This window comes from Pogona vitticeps, chromosome 3, assembly GCF_051106095.1.
Source record: "Pogona vitticeps strain Pit_001003342236 chromosome 3, PviZW2.1, whole genome shotgun sequence".
Classification (NCBI taxonomy): Eukaryota; Metazoa; Chordata; class Lepidosauria; order Squamata; family Agamidae; genus Pogona; species Pogona vitticeps.
Window position 1 is genome coordinate 167,325,183 of NC_135785.1, and position 25,579 is coordinate 167,350,761.

Consider the following 25,579-nt stretch of genomic DNA (forward strand, 5'->3'; position numbering starts at 1 on the left):
GTATGCTGGTTTAGCACTAGATCACCTTCACACTATAAAATAGAAACAACTCCGATGAAATATAGAAGACTACATATGGTTCTGTGATATATGCGTTTCTGTGTACAATGTGAAGAACTTTGGAAAGCTGCTTAACAATGAACCATAAAAGGATCAAAAGAGGTGGCAACAGTGGAAGGAAGGAAGGAAGGAAGGAAGGAAGGAAGGAAGGAAGGAAGGAAGGAAGGAAGGAAGGAAGGAAGGAAGGAAGGAAGGAAGGAACGAACGAACGAACGAACGAACGAACGAACGAACGAACGAACAGTGGGTTGAAATGCAGATTGCACCATCCATTTGGGGACACTATGTTCAATCTGGCCTTAGTGTAATCATGCACAGCACACTGAAATGGAAGATAGGCTGCAAATCAAACCACAGCAGAGCCAAATCACTCCTCTTTGGCTTGCCACTGTAATCACAGCCTTAGTGTCATTGAAAATTAGATGTTGCATTTCCATTACAAAATAATAGACTACTTTCTTCCTACTCATACATTCTTAATATTCTTAAAATGTGCTATTTCACCTGTATATTTGACAGAGGTGTGTCTCTTATAGATAAGGCCATTGTTTTGAGCAGAGGCTTGAATGTGGTCCACTGAGAACACAAAACTTTCTTGCTAGATCCCTTCCCCTCCCTCATTTGCCTAAAGGTGGAGTAGATCAATATATGAATTCGTTTTCACACATAGTGGCAATTCTATTCCTATAAGGAAGTACCAGACTTGATATTTCTGTACGATCCTGGGAAAGTTATGACCACTTCTAGTATATTAAAATACAGTATAAATTAACTTGTTTCTGAAATGATTCAAAGCTATTCCCCTAATATGTCACCAGGTTTTGTGGCCATTTTCACTTAATTTGTCTCATCTACTGAAAAAGAGCACAGTACTTCAGTTTATAAAAGTAGTTCTTTTGAGGCTGTTGTGCTCTTTCCCACACACAATAGTTCCCCAACACAATGGAACGAACAGTGGTTAGGGGAAAGTGCATTTGGCACCAAATTCACACCTTCTGAGAGAAGGAGGGGTGATATCTGTGAAAATTTATATTGCAAAGGTGGAAGTACATAGGATTCCCCCCCCCCCAAAAAAAACAGCTCCTAGTTCAGGACAGATGATAATGCTAATGATAATAACATGCTGTCATTGATGATTCCAACATATGGCAACCCTTTTCACAGTTTTCTAGGTACAGAATACTTGGAAGTAATTTGCCATTCCTCTCTTTTGGGGGAAACCTGGGATTGTGCAGTTTGCCCAAAGCTACACAGGGTGATTTTCCTCTCCGAAAGCACAGTGGGGAATCAAGCTCCCAACCTTTGACTCTGCAGTCAGATATCCAACACCATGTGCAACTAGATGGCCCAATTATCCTAATCTGGATCAGTCTACATCATGCTAAACAGGCACACTTTGAGGTGCTGTATGTCATGTGAGGCAATCATTGTATCAACATGCAAAGACTGAACACACTGCACCACAAATGACCCTGTTTAGCACAATCTAGACTGTTCTTCTTTCCCTTTAAAGGGAAACAAAACAAAACAAAAACCCTCCTATTCTCTCCTCCATACTTTCTTAAGCCACTTACAGTAATTATCTTGAGAAATGGTAAATTTTCCAAGTCTTTTGAATTGTTGCTAACTGATACAGTGCATCAGCGATGCATTCAAAGCAAGCAGGAAGGAAGCTTCCTGTTTCTCAGTAGGCCATCTGCTTTGTTTTGACCCCAGTGATCACACACACTGGAACTAAATCAAAATGGAGAGACCCAAAAAGATGCAAGAAGGCATTAATCAGGAACAAGCTGTTTCACGATGGCAAACACATTGTGTGGCCTCCAGGAAATAGAGTAAACCAGCTAGTCTCTAATCTGGACCAAATCACAGGACAAATGCCTCTCTGATCACCCTTTCACTGAGCTATCCAGCCTGTAGTTAGAACAAAGCACCTTTTAAAAATTTTTTGGCCATAATCCTTATCTAAACTAGTGTCCTGAACTTCCACAAGCCAGAATAACAACCTATTGCTTTCTCTTTTCTCTTCAGGTGACATGTTACTCTTTAAACAACAAGTGTCAGCTGAAAGTGAAGAGTAACACCTGCTACTGCTGTGATTTGTACAATTGTGAAAAGTAAGTACTTAATAGACAGCAGGAGGTCTAAGATTAGCTTCTCAAACCACTGCAGGAAAAACAGTCTGATGTAATCTGAGGAATGCTGCATATCCAAAATCTTGTTTTTGCCAGTAAGAAGGCTTTTCCAGCATTTGGGGGAGGGCAGGAGAAGCCTTCACATACACAGTCTGTGTTTCCCCCCAGGGAATGTCTTTATAGTGCTCTCCATAAAAGCTGAGAGAAACAATAGTTTCCCAGGAGTAGTTGCTGAATGTAGTACAACCCAGAGCCAATACAATGCCTCAGTTTGGCCTCTTCTCCTCCAAATCGGACAGGCTGTTACTAAACACAAGCTCAGCGCAGAAAAGACAGCGGTGGCCTGCCAGCATTAACGCAAGAAATGTGGGTTTTGCTGTCATAGCTCCAGTGATCACGCCTGTTCTCTATCAGAGCCCTTGGCTTTGCATTAAGCCCAGAATTTACACTGACCCCCCCCTTCTTTTTATTTTTTTATTTTGCCACTCAGGCCACTTCTTAAATGCAGACATAGACTGTTTTTGAATGTTATTATTTTTTTTCTGATTTGAATTTCTGGCCCACCTTCTCCAATAGGCACTAAGCATTCACAGTAACTAAAATACAGATGTGAAACTCTGCCTGCCTTTCCGCTTATTCAGCATTTCATGCCTTAAAACATTAATTCCATCACAACCTTTAATAGCTTGATATCTTTTTTTAATATAACCAAGCATCTTAGGCAAGACCTGATTGGGCAAGATTCGGGATGCTGACATTTTTTCCCCTTCATAAATTTTTGCTGATGTGGTGCAATCGCTTCCCTTCTCGCCAGCTCAGAACACTCTACGAGCTACTATGAGTTCCTTGGTGTGAACAGCTGCCAGGATGTGGTTCACTTATATCGGCTGCTCTGGTCCTCTACTGTGTTGAACATCATTGGATTGTTTCTTGGCATAGTCACAGCAGCCATACTTGGGGCATTTAAAGATGTGGTGAGTCTTCAAGGCCTAAAGACATTTCATACTCATGGATTTATTAGTGTAGAACGTTCAAGAGGTTCCTTTTTGGCGAAATCATAAGTGTCATCTAGAGCAGTGGTTCTTAACGTGGGCGATAATGCCCCCCAGGGGGCGATTTCATTTTTCAGGGGGGCGGTAGAACGAAAAGGGGCGGCGTGGGGGTGCTGGAGCAGAAGGGGGCGGGAGGGGGCGCTGGAGCAAGCCAAACCTGTGAAGATGGCTGCACCCTTTTTTACAGTGTGCATGAATATATATTTTCCTCCAATTTTAATTTAGTTTCAGCCTTTTTGTCTTGAAATTTTTAGTTCCTGCATTTGTTTTTATGCCCTTTTTATATTTCTTTTCTGCGTCTTAAAATTCACTTGCAACTAAATCATTAAATGTTACTTTTTGGGGGGGCATTTCATTTTCTTGGAATTTAATTTTGTTTTCAGGGGTCATTGGATTTAAGTGTCTTAAATAAATAAATAAATAAATAAATAAATAAATAAATAAAGAAAGAAAGAAAGAAAGAAAGAAAGAAAGAAAAAAAGAAAGAAAGAAAGAAAGAAAGAAAGAAAGAAAGAAAGAAAGAAAGAAAGAAAGAAAGAAATCATCACCGCGGGGAGGGGGGCGATGATAACTTCCTCAATGGCTCAAGGGGGCGTTTCTTTCAAAAAGGTTAAGAACCACTGATCTAGAGTCTAGGTTTAGATGCATGGGGAAGCATGAATTTATATTTATTTATTTATTTATTTATTTAATTTATACCCCGCCTGTCTGGCCCACCGGACCACTCTAGGCGGCTTCCAAATATAAAATCAAATAATAAAACATAGACAAATACATAATAATCAAACAAGAACAGCAATAATACGTATACAAGGCTTGTTCCCCACAGTTGAGAGTGTCTAAGAGGGGATCGTAATGACTAATACTGTACATTAGGATTTTTGTAGGTGAAAACGACAACAAAAAGAGTTTAAAAAGACAAAAACGTGTTGGCACTTTAAAGACTAATTCTTTAATGTTAGCTTTGGTGGACAAGTCCATTAGGATTTTGGTTAACCTATACCTGTGAATGAGAACCAATGATTGTGTTCTCCTTATGCCCCTGAATATTGATCCCTGCATACTGGGAGCCCCAGAATTCCCAATAGGTCACACATAATATCTAGGATGTAGAGTGCATGATTGTCTTGTCACCTAGAATTGCCCAGGACTCTCATCAGGACCTATTAAAAGGTTTCCCTACTGACACTGTCATTTCCACGAGCAGCAGCTGCGGCTCTGTTAACTTTTGCCGCCTTTTAACATGTCCTGTGGATGCCAAACACGACGCAGAAGTCACCACGAAGCCGCCCCTATTATTGCACGCACCCGCTTCTTCCGGGGGCGAATTTCCTGCGGGAACTGACAGCATCCATCACACGACACGCGGGCGAACCTCGGAGCAAAGAAGAGTGCCGAGGAAGCCTCACTTTGGGGAACCGCTGGCAAGCATTTGGACCGACTGGCCCTCTCGGCAAAGCCGTGCCTGAAGATCATGAAGATCATGAACTGCGTGCCAGTGCAGAACTGCATGTACAATTCCAATTTTTAATGACTCATTTCACATTGAAGGACAATATGCAAGTTTTTAAAAAGCAGATTATTGCGGATATTCTCTAATAGCTTTCAGGGAGCAGGAAACAACCCCTGACTCTTCTCTTGCTTTATCTCAATTAAATGGCTTGTGTTATTGCCAACAATCTGACTAGTTAATGTCTGTATGTATGACAGCACTTTTCAAATACTGTACTTGAAAACTTGTCATGCAGAGGGGGAGCAGGATCTGTTCTCTCAATCATCCCTGGGTGCAGGACATGCAACAATGGGTTCAAGTTGCAGGAAGCCAGATTTCAGCGGAATATCAGGAAGAACTTCCTAAGTGTTAGAGCAGCACGGCAATGGAACCAATTACCTGGAGAAGTGGCGAGTGCTCCAACACTGGAGGCATTCAAGAGAAATTTAGGCAACCACCTGGCAGGTATCCCATGATCTGTATTCCTGCCTTGAGCAGGGGATTGGATTCGATGGCCTTATAGGCCCCTTCCAGCTTCATTATTCTATTATTCTCTTAGGGAGATGTGGCTCATGGAATGAGTTGGGAGAGAGAGAGAGAGAGACATCATTTTCTAGTCCCAAGCTGTCAATATATCTAACTTTTCCCCCCAACTTTTCAGATGTTATTGTTGTGGTACCTGTTGTAGACTCATGTAGGTGGATTCCTTGCCCCTTCACTTTCTCTTTTATTTTAATACACAACATGACCTAAGTTGCACTCCAGATTATTCCTAAAATCCTTAGGATTGCACACTGAAGCTGCACACAATTCCGGTATAACTAGATTTCAAACAGCAGTGTGTGCCCAGTCCTTAAGTTTCAATTATCTCTCACCTCCTTATCAGGAATCGCAAGGTAAACAAGGAAGATGAAATGTGCGAAGAGGGTAATGTTATATGTAAAAGGGACAATACCTAGGAAGCACAGAAAATGAATAAGGCAGTCCAACTGCATGGCGCCATAACATTAACCTCCTTCAGAAACCACTACCTTTAGCTGTAAAGCTGTATTTATTCATCATTTATTTATTTAAAATATTTTTATCTCACTTTTATCCTAAAAAAATGACCCAAGGCAGCAACTGTATACAATGATAATCTTAAAACTCTCTGATGTCAGCAGTGTTTCAGCAGCTTAGCTTTGTGTGAGATACCTTATTTCCACCAAAAAACTCAAAAGAGCCATGTGATTCTTACACACTACAATACAGGAGCAAGTCACACCTTTATTAGACCACTAATAAAAATCGATCTACACGCTTTCATGGATCAAAGTCCACTTCATCAGGCATGCACTGATGCCTTGTCGATAGCGCAGAGAAATTATAGTTTCAAAAATTCATGGCAGATGATTGTGCCAGGCTTGTTTGCTACAGGTGAGTCAGAAGTGCCTTTTTATGAGTCTAAATCCAGTTGCTGGCCTCAATTAGGGAATAGGCCTGTGGAGTCAACTACAGAGCTGTAAGTCAATACTTATACAGGATAAATCCCACTAGTTCAGTGGATCTACACTAGCTGGGACTAACAATTGGATTTAGCCCAGAGCACTGAACCCAAGAACTCATATCCCTACATGTAGTAAAGTGCATTGAGGAATGTGGCCTTGCTGTTCATACCACCTATTAAACTAAAGGTTTGTGACCTTGTAGGAAACAAAGGGAAAACGGGTTTGAAGCCAATTAAATTGAATATCTTTGGTGGTAAAAGAAGGGGACAAAGTTTAATGCCTTGATTTCCCCATATGCACAATTTGAATAACACTTCTTATAGATATGAACTTGTGCAGGTGTTGTCCATGTTGCAGTGGAAAATATATCTGATAGGTATCACCATTGGGCTTTGGAACCAATTACTTCATTCATTCAGCTTTTATGTTCCACAGGTGCCAGCCTCCCGTACTACCTTCAGCTCTGCTCCTCCACCACAGATTCTCTACAATCCAACCCAGCAGATTTTGACATATGCTGGATTTTGTCCTTCTGCAGCAGCTGTTCCCCATTACTCATCTTATCATTTGCCCCTTCAGGTGCAGTACACAAATTCTACCTTTTTGCTTTATTCTATCTGTAAATCAGTTACATTTGTAATACAGAAGTGCTCTGTATGCGCATGTAAGACAGAGAGAGAGAGAGATTTTTTTTGTTCTGATCTGGTGCCAGTAGACTATTGTCATCTCTTTCAAAACTGTTATTTGCTGATCAGTGTTGTATAGATTTTCAATGTCAGAAGAAATAGCTTCTCTCCTGCATGTGTCTGCATATGCAGTGAGGTATCTAACATGCTTATTGCCACTATAGTTTAACATGTACAGTCTCTATACCGTAGGCTCTATACAATGCACGGGGGGGGGGAGGGGGAAGGACAGACAAATCACATTTGCAGGAGTTAGAAGTTGATGGGCATGAGTGTGTATCTGTGCACCTGCCTATGCTGGTTTATTATTTAATTTTTATACATTACGTACATACTTTACTTTGTACACTGCACTTCAATAGTACTGTATCTGGAAGTTTTTGTTTTGTCTTGCTACAGCCTACCAGCAATTTCCCAACATCATCATCTACTGATGTCTCTTTATCTGATGACACCCAGCCTCCACCTCAGACCAGCTCCACCTATGGCGTTCCTCCCAATGCTCCTCCATTATATACACCTGCGTATTTCCTGTCAGGTGAAAAACCCCCACCGTACGTACCATAGCTTAGAGAGTATTATCAGCAGAAAGTAGGTGTAATAAAAACAGCACTGTCAAAATGTGAGCTATCTAGGTTAGAGCAGTCAGTCAAAATTTTCATTTTGTGTGGTATGATATTTGCCTACTTCAAATCAAAATAATTGCAGAAGGAAAATGAGTGAAAAGTTGGCAGACATGTCTCTTAGTCAGTCTTTCAAATACTGCATGCAGTTTTTAAAACCTACTTTTTCAGTTTCCCATACCTCTCTTTACCCCACACTCCAGCCCAGGGCAAGGCCAGATCCAGAGAACCACACAATTGTAACAATAAACTATGGTTTATCAGTGTGAGAACAAACCCTTTTAAGCTTCGAGGTTTCTTACTGCCTTTCAAAAACAACAATTTGAAGTTCTTGTCTTTTCCAGATTTGTACATAACTATTTTTGTTCCGGTTCAAACATAATGCTAAACTGTGGCTTACGAAAGAAAGCAGCAAAATAATAATAATAATAATAATAATAATAATAATAATAATAATAATAATAATAATAATAATAATAATAATAATAATAATAATAATAATAATAATATCCTTATTGTAGTCTTATGGTGGGAAGGGAAGGCCATGATCCCATAAAAATAAATCACAAACAGGGAACTTCAGTTAGTCTGTGGATCACATTTGCTGCACCTCAGAATGCCACTGCAGTCCACAACCAGCCATTCCCATCCTTGCTGCACAACCTGTTTTTGGGTTTTCCACATCTACTTGGAGAACAAAACATTTTAATATTGCAAAACAAGGCATTTCAGGAGCACAGTTAATCTTTTAAGTCATGCCCATATACTCTTCACATCTTATTTTGGCATTAAACTGAGGTTTTCTTTAGAGGTTGTGCTACCGCACCACCAGTTTAGCAGCATGTTTTTGAAAAAAGAAGCAGGGCTCCAAGGGCCACATGAGGGCTGTGTTTTGCTCACCCAGTGATAAATAGCAGTTTACTATTTTGTCTGTGATTGGCAGATTGTGATCGCAGCAATGCACATGAGCATCTATATTGCAAGAGAGATAGGAATGTCCATCTTTCATTAACAGACTAGGCATGTAGATGTGTATTTCAGCTAAGCATGCAATATTCATTGTCCAATACCAATAGACAACATATTAATAATGGTTTAAGACCTCTGCAGCTTAATTTCATTTCCTTAATGCACAATACATAGTTGGGTATATTATTTTACTTCCAATTTAGATCTGGCACAGTTCTATGCAGCCAGCTATCTCAGTGAGAGAAAGAGAGTTTTATTTATTTAAAGTCTTCTTTTGGATGAAAGGGTCCTCCAAAAGACTGTGATGATTATTTTATAATAAAATATGCTGTGTGTAAATATATCTGTATTTTCAATCCATAGAGGTTACAAAAAGAAAAGATAATATATTGATTTACTATGAACAAAAAGTAAATAATGAAAGATGAAAATATTTTAAAAGTTTTGGGATTATTGTCTTGTCTGAACAGTTTGTGTTGTATAGTATTTAATGCTACTACTGAAAATAAAATTATCCTTTCTGTATGCTCTAAATTTAGCAAGTCATGTAGTGGTGCATAATAAGAGAATGGTTATTAAAGGTTTCTATTACTCTTCATAGGGAAGAGGTGTGGATTAAAAAGGTCCTTTGCCCAACACTCATAATGAGAGTGTTTCAGAGTCTAGAACAGTGGTGTCGAACTGTGGCCCTCCAGATGTTCTGGGCCTTCAACTCCCAGAAATCCTGGCCAGCAGAGGTGGTGGTGAAGGCTTCTGGGAGTTGAAGTCCAAGAACATCTGGAGGGCCACAGTTCGACACCACTGGTCTAGAACATACTATACTGAACCCCCAGACTACTTATTGCACATTTCTAATTTGGAATTCTCACATATACTGTTTGAGGTTATTTGACTCTTGCTGAACCTGGAGCTTTGAACACACTTGTCAGTTTGCCCGTGCAGTTATTGCTGAGTTGGGAGAAGTGAAAATAAAAATAAAATGAAAAGCATTTTAGAGCTTTTAAGCATACTAAGACACCCAGAAGACTATTTCTAAACAGAGCTCATCCATGCTAGCTTTTCTAAAGTGAAATCCATTATTTAGTCTCTGGAACTGCTTCTTTATCTGTGGCCTTGGATAAGATGCTTCTGCAGCTGCCACTGATTCTTCTGATGAGTGTGTGAGAAATCATTGTTTATTTATATTTTACTTAATTTGCCATGAAGCAGTGACACTTTTGTTTATATTAACTGCCTGATAGTACCACTTCTGCCCATAAGCAGGAGGATAAACAACCTGATATCATACACTTCTGTTTTCAGGCAGCCATTGGACTGCAATTATACCCCTTATCCATCAGATGGCAGTTTCTGGGAACCATGTCAATGTAGTTATTTAGTAATGAGGTTTGTTCTTGATTAGGGTTATTTCTCCACATTTTTTGTTACATTCCTTCCCAGTTTCACATTCTCTATTCACATTAAGTGAAAGGGGAAAACAAGGGCATGTGACTTCTTCACTCCCTCCTTCACTGAGAGAATGAAGACGCAAATGAATATGTATGAGGTCAAGTTTACAAGAATGTCCTGACTACTGTCATAGTTTTATTACTCCACCACTTCTGAAATGTTGTATACTGACTGCATAATCAACTCACTGCACTGGGATTATTCGGTTGTTGTCTTCTATAAAGCTCTTCATTATCTACTGTGTGCAAGTAATGTTAAGTCTCTCATAAGCCAACCATAACCCAGGGGGCATTTAACATACTTCATACTTTCAGCAAACAGGATCAAACAAAACCCAACATCCTATTTTGAGTGAATCCACAGTAAAAGTTAGGTACAAGTTATATACAGATTAATGAAAAGAACGTGTAGGAACCATTTTACATGGTCTGCTATTAAAAGGGACGTGGTGGTGCTGCAGGCTAAACCGCAGAAGCCTCTGTGCTGCAAGGTCAGAAGGCATGCAGCCGTAAGATCGAATCCACGTGATGGAGTGAGCCCCCGTCGCTTGTCCCAGCTCCCGCCAACCTAGCGGTTTGAAAGCATGCAAAATGTGAGTAGATAAATAGGTACCACCATGGTGGGAAGGTAACGGCGTTCCGTGTCTAGTCGCGCTGGCTACGTGACCATGGAAGATTGTCTTCGGACAAACGCTAGCTCTATGGGTTGGAAACGGATCTGAGCACCGCCCCCTAGAGTCGGACACAACTGGACAAATTGTCAAGGGGAACCTTTACCTTTTCCATATTAAAAGCTAGTAAGATTAGCTGATCCTTCCACCTTATTTCTAACCTGTTCATAACTGATACAATGATTAGGCCAGTTAATGTGACAGAAAGCTCCAGACCCAGATGAGCTGAAAACAAAATTTAAGCCAGAAAATAGCCACATATAGGAGACGCACACACACTGCCAATCTCAAGCGAGTAGCTAACTAGTGAGTAGGTGTGAACAGTAACTAAGTACCTTTTAAAAGTAACTTCCCAAGCTCTGCTTGCAACTCACTGATGTCAGCTCTTGGCTTCAAATATTACTTAGTCCAGAGTAGAGATGGGGAGGAATATAAAAATGAATCGCCTTTTCCGACAAATATAGCCAATTTGTTAAATATTCATTGATCTGTATTTGTGGGTTCCAGAGACCCCCCATGAATAAGAAGGAATATTTACCTGTTTTTACTTGTCCTTCATATTGAAAAACAAAAACAAAACACCATTCTGCCTACCGGTCACCGATCAACTGATCGGCTGCAGAAAGGCAGCCGCCACCATTCCACACAGCCACCCAATACCACAGCCTATCCCCCACCCCTTTCCTTTCCCTACCTTAGGACCCACCCTACCCCACCCCCACTCTCTTACCTTAATCGCTGCTGCCAAGGTCTTCTGGCTTCAGAGGCATGCATGTAAAAATGGAGACTGGCTGCCTTTTGCAAAGATGGCAGCTGCAGCTTCATTTAGGGTAGGTAAGCTGCAGCTGCCATCTTTACAAAGGACAGCCTGAATTCTCTTAGCCTGCCTTAAGAGAATCCAGGCTGCCCTTTGCAAAGATGGCAGTTGCAGCTGCCCTACCTTAAATGAAGCCACAGCCGCCATCTTTGCAAAGGGCAGCAAGTCTTCCTTTTTACACTGTGAAGGCCTGATGGAGGACCTTGGCAGCAGCTATTAAGGTAAGGGGTGTGGGTGGGAGTGGGGTGGGGGATAAGGTAGGGAAAGGAAGGGGGTGTGGGTGGTGGGCTGTTGAGGTGGCTGGCTGTGTGTGTGGGTGGCTGCCTATTGGCTTCTGATCAGTTAATTGGCGGCCGGTAGGCAGAATGGGCTTCTGTGCCATGAGGTAAACTCTCCTGGGGAGATTCAATTTGTGGGTGAATAACTGGGATGTCCGATATCTAATCTTCACCAAAGTTGGCAGGCATATTGGGGAAAGACATAGGAAGCTCCGTTGTGATTCTGGAGTCTCTAAGTACTTGGGGGGAGCTTTCCTGGGGGGATCCTCTTTGTGACTATATAACTCGGGGATCCATAATCCAATGTTCGCCAACTTTCGGGAGTTGTAGGAAAGTGTCTGAGGAAGCTGCCCTGCAAATTTGGTGTCTCTTGGTCGTTGGGGACCAGTGTTATAACTGCTTAAAGTGCAGATGAATCAACAAATCGATCCATCGAATATTCGTATTCGTTGATCTGTTAACCTTGATGAATAACGGATCAAAACTAACTGCCATTTTTAAAAATTTGTCCCCATCTCTAGTCCAAAACAACTAAATCCAAGATATCTGCAGTAAGTATAGGAGTCAGAAGGTACTGGAAAAAGACCAAATAAAACAGAACATAGTTTTTTGGGGGCAGTGTTGATTGTTACACCAATTATAAACTGGTCAAGGTTTTCAGGCTTCTGAGTATGCAGGAAAATAAAATAAAAGGTAACTATTGGGAACCTGATCAAATAACAGTTCCTGACTGTTCTGTTGGATCTCCTTTGCAATGTTTTCAATTTAATTCACTTGTCATGCAACTTCAGAAGCCTGAAAATGTTGGCCAGTTTGCAGTGCCTACATTGCAAATGTGGGATGGACAACTTTGGCAGGCTGGGGGCGGGGGGAGAGCCAATATAAGACATAAGACATAAAACATAAGAAATTTATTTGTCATTGCGCTCACAAGTGGGTGCAACGAAATGAGGTGCTCTTCCCCAAGGTAAAACTGGACAACACTACAAAAAAAAGTTAAAATATACACAACTTTCACCATCCAAATATAGATACCCCGTTTTCTCTCAGCAATTAAAATTCCACCAAAAACCTATGGCCCCGCATTTAAACTCAATACTGCACTTGGGTAAAAACTGTTCTTGAATCTGCTTGTCCTTGCTTTCAATACCCTGAATCTCCTTCCTGATGGTAACAGTTTAAAGAGCTGATATCCCGGATGAGAGGAGTCTTTCAGTATGTTAGATATCTTCCTCTTACATCTGTTCTTATACAATTCTTCCAAAGAGAGGAGTGAACAGCCAATGATGTTTTGGGCCGTCTTAATCACCCTTTGAATTGCCTTTTTCTCTGCCACTGTGCAGCTCGTGAACCATACACAGAGACAGTAGGATAATATGCTCTCAATCGAACTCTGATAGAAGGTGGTTAACAAACTCTCAGTCAATTGTTGCTTTCTAAGAATCCTTAGAAAATACAACCGTTGTTGTGCCTTCCTGATTAACGCAGCGGTGTTTGCACTCCAAGTCAGGTCATTTGTTATGATAGTCCCAAGAAACTTACATTCAACAATATTTGTCCAAAGATGCCATTGTGAGCTACCCAAGGCCCAGAAATCACTGTTCTCAGGCTGGTTTTTTTCTCTTAAATGAGAACAGGAAATGGACAGATGAGTACTATCAGTTTTATTTGGGGTTCAGAGGTGGCTTAAAATACCTTTCATTGATCCCCAGTGCAAGAACTGCACCTGCTGACACCTCCAGGAAAATAAATAAGAGTTTTTGACATTCCCCCTCCCACACACTTTTGGTTTGTTTTTAACAGCGGGGGCATCTCTGGTGGACCTTGGGACTACAAAAGTATCTGTTGCAGCTCATTGCCCACCCCTGCTTTACACAAACATTCAGCTAGGACAGAACCTCCCTGAAAGACCTCATAAAAAGCATATGCACTGATACTGGAGGACTGCCAGATGCTGATAAGGGTGGATGCTAAGTTAAGGGTCTGCCACTGCAGTGGAAAGCTGTACATCTGTTTGCCTCAGACTCTATCTTACAGTGCTCAGCCTTTTAGTCAGGAAAGGCAATAAAGTCATGTTTACTTACCTCTATTTCAGGCTTACCTTGTCATGCATACTGAGAAGTGTGTGAATAAGTCTTAGCTGTCTGTCTGGTGCAGCCAAATCCTGATCTAAAAGCAAAACTCCACTGCTGGCACATCACCAGCAAATGCAAGGAAAATCAGGACTTGCCACACAACAAAGTCCATTTTCTGATGCATTGTAGTCTATGGACTACATGCAGTTCAGAGTGAGCTAGACCATATATTTGCCGGCTTTCCCTGAGTAATAGCTAGGATACAGCACCATGAATCTTTTCAGTGGGTCACAGACACTGCCTGTGAAGCAAGTGTTTAACTTCCGTTGTGTCGCCTCAGTAGTGCAAATGCCCTCACTGTTAGCAACTCACTGAAGGGAGAAATCAAGACTGTCCAAGGGAAGGTAGTGTAGAAGTGGTTGTTCTGGGTTTTTCGGGCTCTTTGGCCGTGTTCTGAAGGTTGTTCTTCCTGACGTTTCGCCAGTCTCTGTGGCCGGCATCTTCAGAGGACAGCAACCTGTACTCTGGTGTAGTTGGCTTGGAAGTGCAGTATTTATGGCTGTGAGATAGGCTTTTGTCTTTTCCTGTAGATGGGTGATTAGTGTTTACTGCTGTGGGTGTATTGTTGTGCTAAGGGGAAGAGATTATCTGTTCCTGTGGTTGATGGGTGTCATTAGCTGGTCTTTTGTGTGTAGTGATCCCCTGTCCTTGTGGGTGGGTAGAGTTTGTTGACCCTTTGCACGTAGTGTGTTTGATAGCTGGGAGCCAAGTTTTGTTGAGCTTCATACTTTCCTCTTTTTTGTTGAAACTGTGCTTGTGCTTGTGGATTTCAATGGCTTCCCTGTGCAGTCTGATGTAATGATTGCTGGTGTTGTCCAGTATTTCAGCATTTTGAAATAGAATTTCATGTCCAGTTTGTTTCAGGGCATGTTCAGCTACTGCAGATTTTTCTGGTTGTTTTAGTCTGCAGTGTCTCTCATGTTCTTTGATTTTGGTGTGGAATCACTACACACCCATCTACAGGAAAAGACAAAAGCCTATCTCACAGTAATAAATACTGCACTCCCAAGCCAACTACACCAGAGTACAAGTTGCTGTCCTCTGAAGATACCGGCCACAGAGACTGGCGAAACGTCAGGAAGAACAACCTTCAGAACACGGCCAAAGAGCCCGAAAAACCCAGAACAACCATTAGATCCTGACCGTGAAAGCCTTTGCGAATATATAGTGTAGAAGTGCTCTGGACCCTTCCATCATAGTGCAGAAGAAGTTGCCCTGGCCTGCAACCTCATTTGCACTACAGATGAGAATATTGCAACATTTGGATAAATTGAATCCTTTCATTTTTTTTCAGTGTTAGATTGTACTGACTTGTGCTCTAACTGCAAAAAAGGGTACCAAATTAGGAACATACAGAACTCTACTATATATAAGGTCTTGATTGTTGCATCTTTCTCCAATAACTGTTATTTACCAAGCATGATAATACCAAAAAGAATTGTACTGTGTTCACACTGGTGATAAAAATAAAATTGCTAAGCTTCTTTCTATTAAGGAAAATACTTAATATCATGTGAATTATTTTTTCATACAAAATAGTAAATTAAAAACCCAGGGACACAGACACACACACACAGTCACAGACAATACAATCCCACACACAATGGAGTCTGTCCTTGCTTCAGCTAATTCAAAAAAAAGTTTTATGTTTTATTCTTTCATATTTTGTAAATCAGAAAGCAGCATTTGGTAATAAAAAAATACATAACTATTTTTAATCTTCCAGTCCATTCAGAATATATTACCAGTTGTCATATGACAGCTACAATCTGTCTCTTACCCACACATTTAGGCAATAATCTGCAGTTTTGGATTATTAATATTAGTCTTCTCAACTATTTACAAATATATTACACATTTTAAATCCTCCCAAGCAAAGAAATAATTAATTTGACATTTGAGTTTCAGTAGCTTCTACATAACTTCAGTGTTCAAGAGAACTATACACGCAGTGCTGGAAGTCTGAATAATTTATATCTTTATATTATATATATATATCCTTTCATATATATATATATATAAAAGGAAAGCATTGAAATTGACTTTTTTGAATATATAAAATGTTTGTGTGTGTTGCAGTGGCATCTATTGACCAGTCTGTACTGGAGGACAAGAATGAGATGTGATATCACTGGACTTGTAGAGAGCTTCATCCAGATCCAGAGCTTGCTTGTCAACTTTCACCGTCATACAGCCGCGGTAGAAAGCGGTAACTGGAGTTGAAGTGACAGGAACATCTGAGTGGTTGTGATTTTTTTTTAAAAAGGAAGAAAACATATTCAATAAATGTTACTAAGTTCCTCCTCCTTTTTAATTTCAAAACAAACAAGTCAACATTCTTTCTTTCTGCATCTCATACTGTTCTCAAATCTATCATTAATCCCAAATACAAAAACAGCTACATAATTGATGGAAGTGTTCACAGTAGAAATTCAGCATGTTTCTGCATACCAAGATGTATGTATGTATGTATGTATGTATGTATGTATGTATGTATGTATGTATGTATGTATGTATGTATGTATGTATGTATGTATGTATGTATGTATGTATGTATGTATGTATGTATGTATGTATGTATGTACCACCCGTATGAGTGCGTGTACTACTCTGGGTGGTTTACGAGTTTAAACTTAAAAAGACACCACATAACAACACCTACGACAATATGGCAATTTTAAAAAAGAACAAAATAAAATATTAATAACAACAGCATCTGAGAGTCAGTTGTTGAAGGCAGCTCTGAGTATTCTGTTTTCAACAATTTTCTTAATATAAGGAAATTAGGAAATATGTTCTGAGTTGTAGGCTTTAAGTGTTTTCCTAATTACAGATCCCATCTCCCATCCTTATTTTTGAGACGTTTTAGGCAAATCTTCACTACAGCCTTTCAAGAGGGTCTGCATAATGTGCTCCTTGCTATCTCCCCTAAATGAAAGATTTGGCTTAACTATTACGTATTATATGGATGACATGACTAGTGCACTGATGTAGTTCTTTAATAGGCTCACTTTGTAGAAAGTGAGACTCATGCTTCTTGTTGTGCTACAGTCCGCTTCAGTTCTCTACAGCTCAGAACAAGTGGATTATAACTGCAGGAATAAATCTGCTGTGGGGACAGTGGGGATCTGAAATATTTGCAGTCTAGCCCAGCGTAATGAAGAAAATGGGTATCATCTCCAATATATGACGGCTGATTTCAGGTGTGGCACTGGAAAAAAAGGAGCTTTTCCGGTGCAAAAGAGAATGCAAGTAGAAGCTCACAAAATCCCAGAATATGGTGTGACAAGTGACGCTTCTATGTCTAGTGTTCATTGCTAGAGGAAAAGCCGGCCTGTCAGGGACAGAACATGAGTAAAGGATATGAAAATAGTTTATCTTAAAATTATGAGGAGTAAACCCAAATAATAAATTCCTCTTATGTTAAAAAGTACTGAAGATATGCTGCATTAATAAGGTATAAGGAAATCTGCAGGTCATACATCTTTGTTGAAAGGTTTTTTGGAAGTGGTAAAAATCTTGTATTAGATGCCTACCATTATCCATGTAAACACTGAAGCAGGAAGAGAGAGACAGGATTTTAGTATAAGCCAATACATGAAGAAATCAGCTTATATCAACATTATTGCTACCAATTTATAATCCGTCTGCAATTTAATCTACCAAGAGTCACTCTTTCACTCATATATGCATGCACACAATGTGGTGCCAGTTTCTCAAGCAGCCTCTGCAGCCATGCCTTTAAACCAAAGTTTGACCTGCAGGACATAGCAGTGAGCCTTTTTTATGACAATGAAGGGAACGTTGTGTGCCAATTCCTGCAGTCTAGGTGCCTGTTAAAGGCATAACTGCAGGCCTGATCCAGAGGCTAGCAACCTTTAGTAGATGCACAGGATGTGGAATGGAATAAGCATTTAGTTAATTGTCTTCTAGAGGTTACTTAAAACCTCCCTGTACTAACATCTGTCATTAAATAGCACAAACAAAGTAATCCTGCTGAGGAAGGAATCCTAAAATGCATTGTTATGGGGAAAGTGCATGACCCATTTTTTTTTTTTGCATCTAATTGTCACCAGTAAAAACAGAAATACACATTTTTAGATAAGCATGACAACTTCAACTGTATCTGTGTGATTATACTTTTTTTGCCTCTTAGCTATCCCAGTATCAAATTATTTTAGGAAAAATTAAAAGACCCGCTGATGGTTTCATCTAATTTGAAAAGATAGGTTGAAAGAGAAAGCTAATTAGAAAAAGGGGGCCCTGTATATTACACTAAATAGAGGAAAGCTATGAAAGAATTAAACTGATGAGGGGTGTTGTACAGGTCATTTCCAATATTTGATAGTCAAACAATTCAAATTCTTTGCCATAGGATTCCTTAATGAGCTCAATGGGAAGTACATGAAAGCAGACATTTATTTAATGGGTACAGTCTATTCTTTCCACATGTTTAGAGCCTCCATCTCTGAATCTGTGTAGTAGAGGATTCTATAGCCATTTATTTATTAATTTCTACATTGCTATTCTGCTTTTCAGTGCTGAAGCATTCCTTAAGTAGCTAAACGTCTGACAATAATGAAAGCCACAAATGAAACGAAATTGGGCCAACATGAAAACAGGTATTAGAGCAATAAGAGTGAGTATAGTATAGAGGACAGTGTTGGGATTGGGATTTGGGACACTCAGGTTCAAATCTCCACTCAGCCATCAAAGTCACTGAATGACCTCGGAAGAGTCCACTTGGCCTGACTTATCTCGCAGGGGTGTTGCGAAGACAATGTGGACAGCAAGTGTATTTACTCACTGAAGGAAAGCTCGATAGTAATACAACAGAAAAATGAAAAATCCTAAAACTACAAATAGCTTTTTAAAAATAGGGGAGTAACACAAACGTCTAGAAGACCAGAGCACATAAAAACCACCTTAGCTGCTACCAAAGGGAAATCAGTATGCTGGCAAGTATCTGGATGGGAAAACAGGCCAAAACCAGACTGCTGCTACCTAGACGGTCCTTCTCTCTTAGATCACTACCCATTTCTCTACAGGTCAGAAGGAGGACCTCTCAAAGAGGACCTCAGCGTTAGAGAAGCATCATGTGGGAATAAAGGTCCTGGGGCTATGTTGAACTGAGCTGTACAGGTCTTTAAAGGTAAGACCTAACACATTAAAATTGCGCCTGGAAGTAACAATTTCATTCTGAAATGAAACCACATCTGATACAATCCACACCTTTATTCTCTGAAGCATAAGGGCTGATTTTTTTTCTTTTTTGAGCTTTCAGTAATGTTCATTAAAAAATCCAAAATAACACATTTATCAGAAAGACACTAGCTGAGTGGAGAAACACAGCTGAACTGTATATTTCTAGTGGGGTGAGGCATTCCATTCCAGTCTCCAGTGTACCAGAATTTCTCTGCAATTACTACACTTTTAACACAATGATTATTTTAAAAGTTTCACACAGCAATGTACAAGGTGTATGTGATGCTGGAATGAGCCAGTGGCACGTAGAAACCTTTGGTGTCTTCACCAAAGCGGACTCCATTTATGGGGGTGTGGAGGGATTTGTGGAGCATCACCTATTGATATGATCATTCAAACATACAGGTATTTGGTTTGTTATTGATTGTTATATATGTGGCAAGAAAAGATGCCCGAACCACAATTCGATCCTACAATAACATATGAAATAGTCCTTACTAATCCAACAGCGTAAGTAGAATGTACTTCTAAATAACTATTTAAAATACAGTGGTGCCTCGCATAACAAGCGCCCCGATTAATGACAAATCCGCATAACGATGCAGATTTTGCGATCGAAAAAGCGATCGCATTGCGATGTTTAAACAGGGAAAACATCGCATTGCGATGATCAGTAAGCGTTTCACTTACTGATCTTTGCATTGCAATGTTTTGAAACAGCTGATCGGCGGTTCCAAAAAGGCCGCCGGAAGAAAAAAATGGCCACCTGCAGCGTTTTCGCGCAGTTTCCTCACTTACCGAGGTGGCGAAAATGGTGGCCGGATGGAGGATTTCCGCATAGCGGTGAGTTTTCCTCCCATGGGAACGCATTAAACAGGGTTTAATGCATTCCTATGGGGTTTTTTGCCCCGTATAGCGACGTTTCCGAATAGCGACGATTTATCTGGAACGGATTATCGTCGCTATGTGGGGCACCAGTGTACATCTCCTGATATGAACGTGTGACATACAACCAATCTTGTTGTCAAAACAATGCTACAAAAGCTCTCACTGATAGAGACAAAGACACTTCAAAATTTAAGTGTCCTGTTTCTTGGCCAGTGGTAACTCCTGGGGTGCTAACATCACTATGCCCACACATTTCTCCTTTTGATTATGGCCATAGTTAACAGAGCTGTGCATGGAAACTGTGGTCTGCTGATGATTCTGGAAAGGCTCTTTGCCATAACTGTCGCCCACTGTGCCTTAAGTTCCAATTCCAAATCACAGCAGCAACAGCTAAAGAAAATGGGGGGGTAGATGTATCTCGGTCTTTGGATTTACTTTGTAAGCAGTACAGAAGTCTTTCCAATTCATACAGTTTCATGCCTTGACTATGCCACCACTAGCAAAGACACTTACCAGTACTAGGGTTGAGATTTACTGTTCTCTGAATGATGTGAGTTGATGATAGCCATAAGAAAAACCAGTGTCTGGTGCCCCCAGCCTCTGGTAAACTGGCTGAGAACACAACTACACATACAAACATCATTCCATCTTCACCATGCATTGGTAAGCGACAGTTTTGGTAATCAATATATATATACCCAGTAATTGTATGAACTGGCTCCTGAGTTACTTCTGACCTCCTACCCCTGGAGAACAGTGTTTCTAAGGACTTTGTTTTCTTTCTTTCTTCCTTTCTTCCTTCCTTCCTTCCTTTCTTCCTTCCTTCCTTCCTTCCTTCCTTTTCTTTTCCTCTTTTTTTTTTTTAGCAAAATAAACCTACATTACTGCATATTCCGTTTTCCTGTGTAGTCTCATATCTTTGCAATCCTTACTTTTTTCCCTTTGGACTTGAAATAAAAGTATGTGTACAATGCCTAGAAAACTGATTTCTCAGTATCTGGAGTGGGCAATGTGTGGTCCTCCAGATGCTGACCTGCCACTTAGCCAGCAAAGCTAGTGGTGAATGATAACAAATACTGTGGGGTTCAAGATCATGGGGGGGTGGGGAGCGGAAGCCACCCATCTCAGATCTATGGAACAGATTACAAGTTATATCAGGGTTCAAAACAAAACAAAACTCAGGTTCACTTCTATTTCAGTTTCTCAAACAGGTACAACTTTCCTATTATAATGTGATTTTGAAATATTAGCTTTCTTTGAGTCAATATTACATACAATGCAGTTTTTTACATAGTTTCCTATTGTGTTTTTACTTTAATTATTGTATAATTTTTATTGTTTGTGAACTATCCTGAGTTCTCTACAGGAAGAAAGGGAGCAAGCAACCAAACAAGTAAGCAAGCCAGGAAATAAATAAAAACAAACAAACAAACAAATGAATGAATGAATAAATAAATATTGAAGCAGAATATCAAATTTCACTGACAGCTTTCTTGGCACATTTTTTAAATTATCAAATATTGGACTATGGGCTGTAATAACTGATACCCACCTGGCAGTCCTCCTACATAGGTCTTTACGGACGATTGCAGAAAATCATCCAAAACTGACAGGTTGTCTTCTAGCTGTGAATGACTTAGTTCATTCTGTCCCGCAACCCCATTCATGGTCAGTAATATCTGATTCTTGCTGATAGAGATGTCAACCACATGTTCTTGTTCATCGCAAATGGTTACTGCTAGTCGGCACACTACGGTATTCCTCACTGCCAAGACGATAAACTAAATTGTAGAGGAGATTAAGGAACAAGTGAAACATGGAGACTTTTGTGTGTTCGTACAACAAAACAAAACCCCAACCTGTTATTTTAGGCACATAAGATTGTATTACCAAATGCATGGATGATTAAAGATGGCTGCAAACGTCAAGTGCCACTGTGTTATCTTTATCCATTGAAAAAGCTTGGAAACCTTGCTTTCAAATGAAACAGAATGCATTTGTAAACATGAAATAAAGTTTATGCTACTCTGTTTAACTGTTTTAGTTAAAATGTTTCTCCTCAATGCTTTTCACTATATAAACACAAGAAGTCAAGGACAGTGTTGATGGATTAGAGAGCACTGAGTCAAGTAGTGTCTGCTCTCATTGGATGCAGGTCACATGAAGATAACGTGCAACTCAGATTCTAGTAAGCTGCTCATGTGCTGCAACTGAACGTGAGTTCCCATGATTTGTTACTATTGCTAGTACACCTCGTTGATCTAGATGTGGTGGAAGAAGAGGAGCCGGGCAAACAGCAGAAACTGTTCCTCCTTTTAAAACTCTTCTACCCCTACCGACTCTGAGGAGATTGCTCTGAAGGCAGCTGCTGCCATAGCCACTCTGTTTGAGATAGGCAGTGCCTGATTCAGCCTTAAGTGCTGTAGTGTGTTTCTCCTCAGGCTCAGCTGCATTAAGCTGGCTCTGGCAAAGAGCCACCACATCCCTCTGCTTACTCAAACAGGGTGTGGCGTATGTGTGGAGGACAGCAGCCGCTGAAGAGCAGAAAAACAGAAGGAAGGTACACAAGCCTGCATATGTTACACAGGGAGATGGGTTGCCACCTTACTATGCATAGTAGCAGCAGGCCTCCACCCCCCCATCAGTCAAGGTCTGCCCCACCAGAGACAAGCTATCCACAAAGGGATAAGCTGCACCTTCTCCATTTATAGCTCAGTCCATCATCTGCTAACCAGGATTATCAGATGGACTAACGCGTTTCGGGGTGTCAAGTAGAGGGAATCACTGAAATTTCCCTAATGATCCTTAGGCTACTATGGAGAAAGGAAGGAGGACATGCCAGTCAGTTCTTGCATTTTGAGATTCCTCAGTTTTTCAGTTACGGACCCCAGTCCTAGTCACGTTGCCACACCCCCATCCGCATGTATGCTATTATCATTTAGCCATTTATGCAAAAGTTACAATTTTCCTGCTTTACTGATTTTAATGGAAGTGTAAACTCACATGCCAAAATCTCTGCCACTAAAAGTAATCAGATTCAATATTCCTTAAAGACAGTTGAATGGAAATCAGAATTCTGTCCCTAAAAGACCCTGAAGCTATGTCCACTGAGAGTGCTTACAATAAATATATCCAGACATATTTTCATGTTCACCTGTTGTTTAAGTTTTTTTGTGGAATGATAGTCGATCAGAGCTACCGACAAAGGAACAGTTGCTTCACTGCTTACGAGGGCAAAGAGAACCCCAGTATCCGTGGCTGGCCGGATCAGAATATTGACTTTGACTTCCCACTGCTTCCTGGTTTCATTGCTGTCAAGTGGCTGGGCTACAGAAAGGGAGAGAGAAAAAAACATGGCACGCGTAATTTTTAAAACAAACCAAATAAGCAACAGATGGGATTTCTGAGGCAAGAACAGATGGCTACAGATAATACAGCTGCCCTTTATTCAGTTAGCAGTGAAAAGTGTCACTTTGTCAGACGAAAGCTTTTCATAACAGCTCCACTTTATCCATTTCACAGAAAACACCATGGTCAAGGTCTAACTTTTTAATCTAGAGAGGGCAATTCGGATTGCTGGGGGTATCTTACCTCCCATATTGTAAGAAATCTTGTAATATGTGTCATCAAGCTTCAGTATCCGCCTGGAACTATAGGAAGTAACTAAATAGTCTGATTTCATTCTAACACACACACCCAGCAAAAGACAGCAAAATGAAACAAAACAAACATAAATAGAACACAGTTGACATCGCTTAAATGTAATTCTGGGTTCAGCGCATGCTAACTTCAGTGTCACATTTCTGAACTGACAGCACACTATCACTATTTGTAGTTTCTGAAGAAGTAGCTATGCTAGCATATCACACAACTGGATATGACCGCAAAAGTTGCTGAGATGGCACGGATTATAAATCACCATAAAATGAAAAAAATCTCAAATACACTTATTTAAGGTTTGAGAAATGCCTCATTTGTAGATAAAAACCCAAGTTCTTTTTATACTGGAGTCTTCTATTTACAGGGCATAAAATAAATGCCATAATATACTGCCTGAAATCCTGTTGCTCAATGTAGTAAGTCACAAATAGAGTAGGCCTATTTGAGTCAGTGGAACCTATGGAGGAGCTGACTCACCAAAGCCCCACTGAATCAATGGGTGCCTACTGTGATTTACTACACTAAGCAACAGGATTTCAACCACTCTTATATATATATAATAGAACAGAGTGGCTTTCAAACACTAATAGTTTGCACAGAAGAGAAGATTTTGTGTCTTGTCTTACAAAGTCTCACAATTAAATTGCTTGATTAATTTTGCTAAAGTATGTTGTAGTGATCACCCTGCTTTGGCTCATGGAGGAGGATATTTGCATGCACCAATGGGAGTTGTTGGGAGGCAGAGCCAGAGAAACTAGAAGGGAGGGGTGAGGCAGGGAGGAGGAGTTTAGTCAGTTGGAGTCAGAGATGAGAGTCTGAAGTCAGTCAGTCTGTGGGCGTTAGAGGGAGTGGTAGAGTGAGGAGTTAAGGGAGGCAGTTAAGAGTATGGAATTTATAGAAAGAGTGGAACAAGTTATTACAAAACTAGTTAATACAGTGGTGCCCCGCATAGCGACATTAATCCGTTCCGGTTTAATCGTTGCTATGCAGAAACATCGCTAAACGGAACGGAAAAAGCCATAGGAACGCATTAAACTTTGTTTAATGCGTTCCTATGGCTCCCAAACTCACCGTTCAGCGAAGTTCCTCCATAGCGCCACCATTTTCGCGCCCTCGGTAAGCGAGGGCAGGGCGCAAAAACACTTGCGGCGGCCATTTTGGGCACCCGGTGGCCATTTTGGAACCGCCGATCACCTGTTTTAAAAAACATCGCAATGCGAAGATCGGTAAGCAAAATGCTTACTGATCATCGCAATGCGATGTTTTGCCTATTCAGAACATCGCAATGCGATCGCATTAGCGATCTAAAAAATAGATCACTATGCGGATTCGTCGTTAAACGGTGCGCTCATTAAGCGAGGCACCACTGTACTTTAAAGTCTTTCAAGAACCTGTTTAAGTGAACTGTATTCAATAAACCTGGTTTTGTTAAACTTTACACTCAGCCTGGACCTCAATCTTTCTAATTGAACATTGTGAACAGAGATCAACTAGTGGCAGCATAAAGGAGGGAACATGTCATGGGCCTCAGACTAGTGAAATAATCTGGGGACATGCAGGGGCATGTCACATTTGTGTCCAGTCAAGAGTTCAAGTGTTCCTTAATCCATTATTCTATTCTCCTCCCTGATGCACCAAATTCATTTACTACAGAAAATCTGCCATCCAAACTGCTGGTCCCAAGCTAATTCCTGTCACCTTATATAAAGTGATACGGAGACTGGGTGAGCAAAATCACCTAACCCATCTGAATCTTGGAGAACAATTGCTCTCAACTCTTGCCGCAATTGCCGGCTTTGGAGGTCCCCCGCCAGTCCTCTGATGGTGCAGGAAAAGCCTCTGAAGTGCTCTGAAACTGGCGCATGTGGTTGCAGGGCACCCCCGCCAGTGTTCCGTTGGCTTTCTCTGCACCATCAGAATACTGGCGGGGACCTCCAAAGCTGGCAATGGCAGGGGTGCCCCGCAACCGCACG

General features: G+C 40.6%; 2 protein-coding genes across 3 annotated transcripts in view; one reads left to right on the forward strand and one right to left on the reverse strand.

The window, feature by feature from the left end:
* Window positions 1-9,038, forward strand: part of TMEM255B (transmembrane protein 255B) — a 66,220-nt gene extending 57,182 nt beyond the window's left edge. Inside the window, exons 6-9 of the mRNA XM_072994582.2 lie at window positions 2,092-2,177; window positions 3,010-3,169; window positions 6,662-6,805; window positions 7,312-9,038. Of these exons, the coding sequence (XP_072850683.1) occupies window positions 2,092-2,177; window positions 3,010-3,169; window positions 6,662-6,805; window positions 7,312-7,479 (558 nt within the window). The 3' untranslated portion in view covers window positions 7,480-9,038. The remainder of the gene's footprint in view (window positions 1-2,091; window positions 2,178-3,009; window positions 3,170-6,661; window positions 6,806-7,311) is intronic.
* A 6,444-nt stretch (window positions 9,039-15,482) lies between these two features.
* The window catches only part of GAS6 (growth arrest specific 6), a 66,964-nt gene continuing 56,867 nt past the window's right edge, over window positions 15,483-25,579 (reverse strand). Inside the window, exons 13-16 of one of the 2 annotated variants that reach the window (XM_072994581.2) lie at window positions 23,101-23,273; window positions 21,499-21,727; window positions 17,390-17,406; window positions 15,483-16,090 (exon numbers count right to left, since the gene is read on the reverse strand). In XM_072994581.2, the coding sequence (XP_072850682.2) occupies window positions 16,040-16,090; window positions 17,390-17,406; window positions 21,499-21,727; window positions 23,101-23,273 (470 nt within the window). In that variant the 3' untranslated portion in view covers window positions 15,483-16,039. The remainder of the gene's footprint in view (window positions 16,091-17,389; window positions 17,407-21,498; window positions 21,728-23,100; window positions 23,274-25,579) is intronic. The other variant, XM_072994580.2, reaches the window with a different exon arrangement.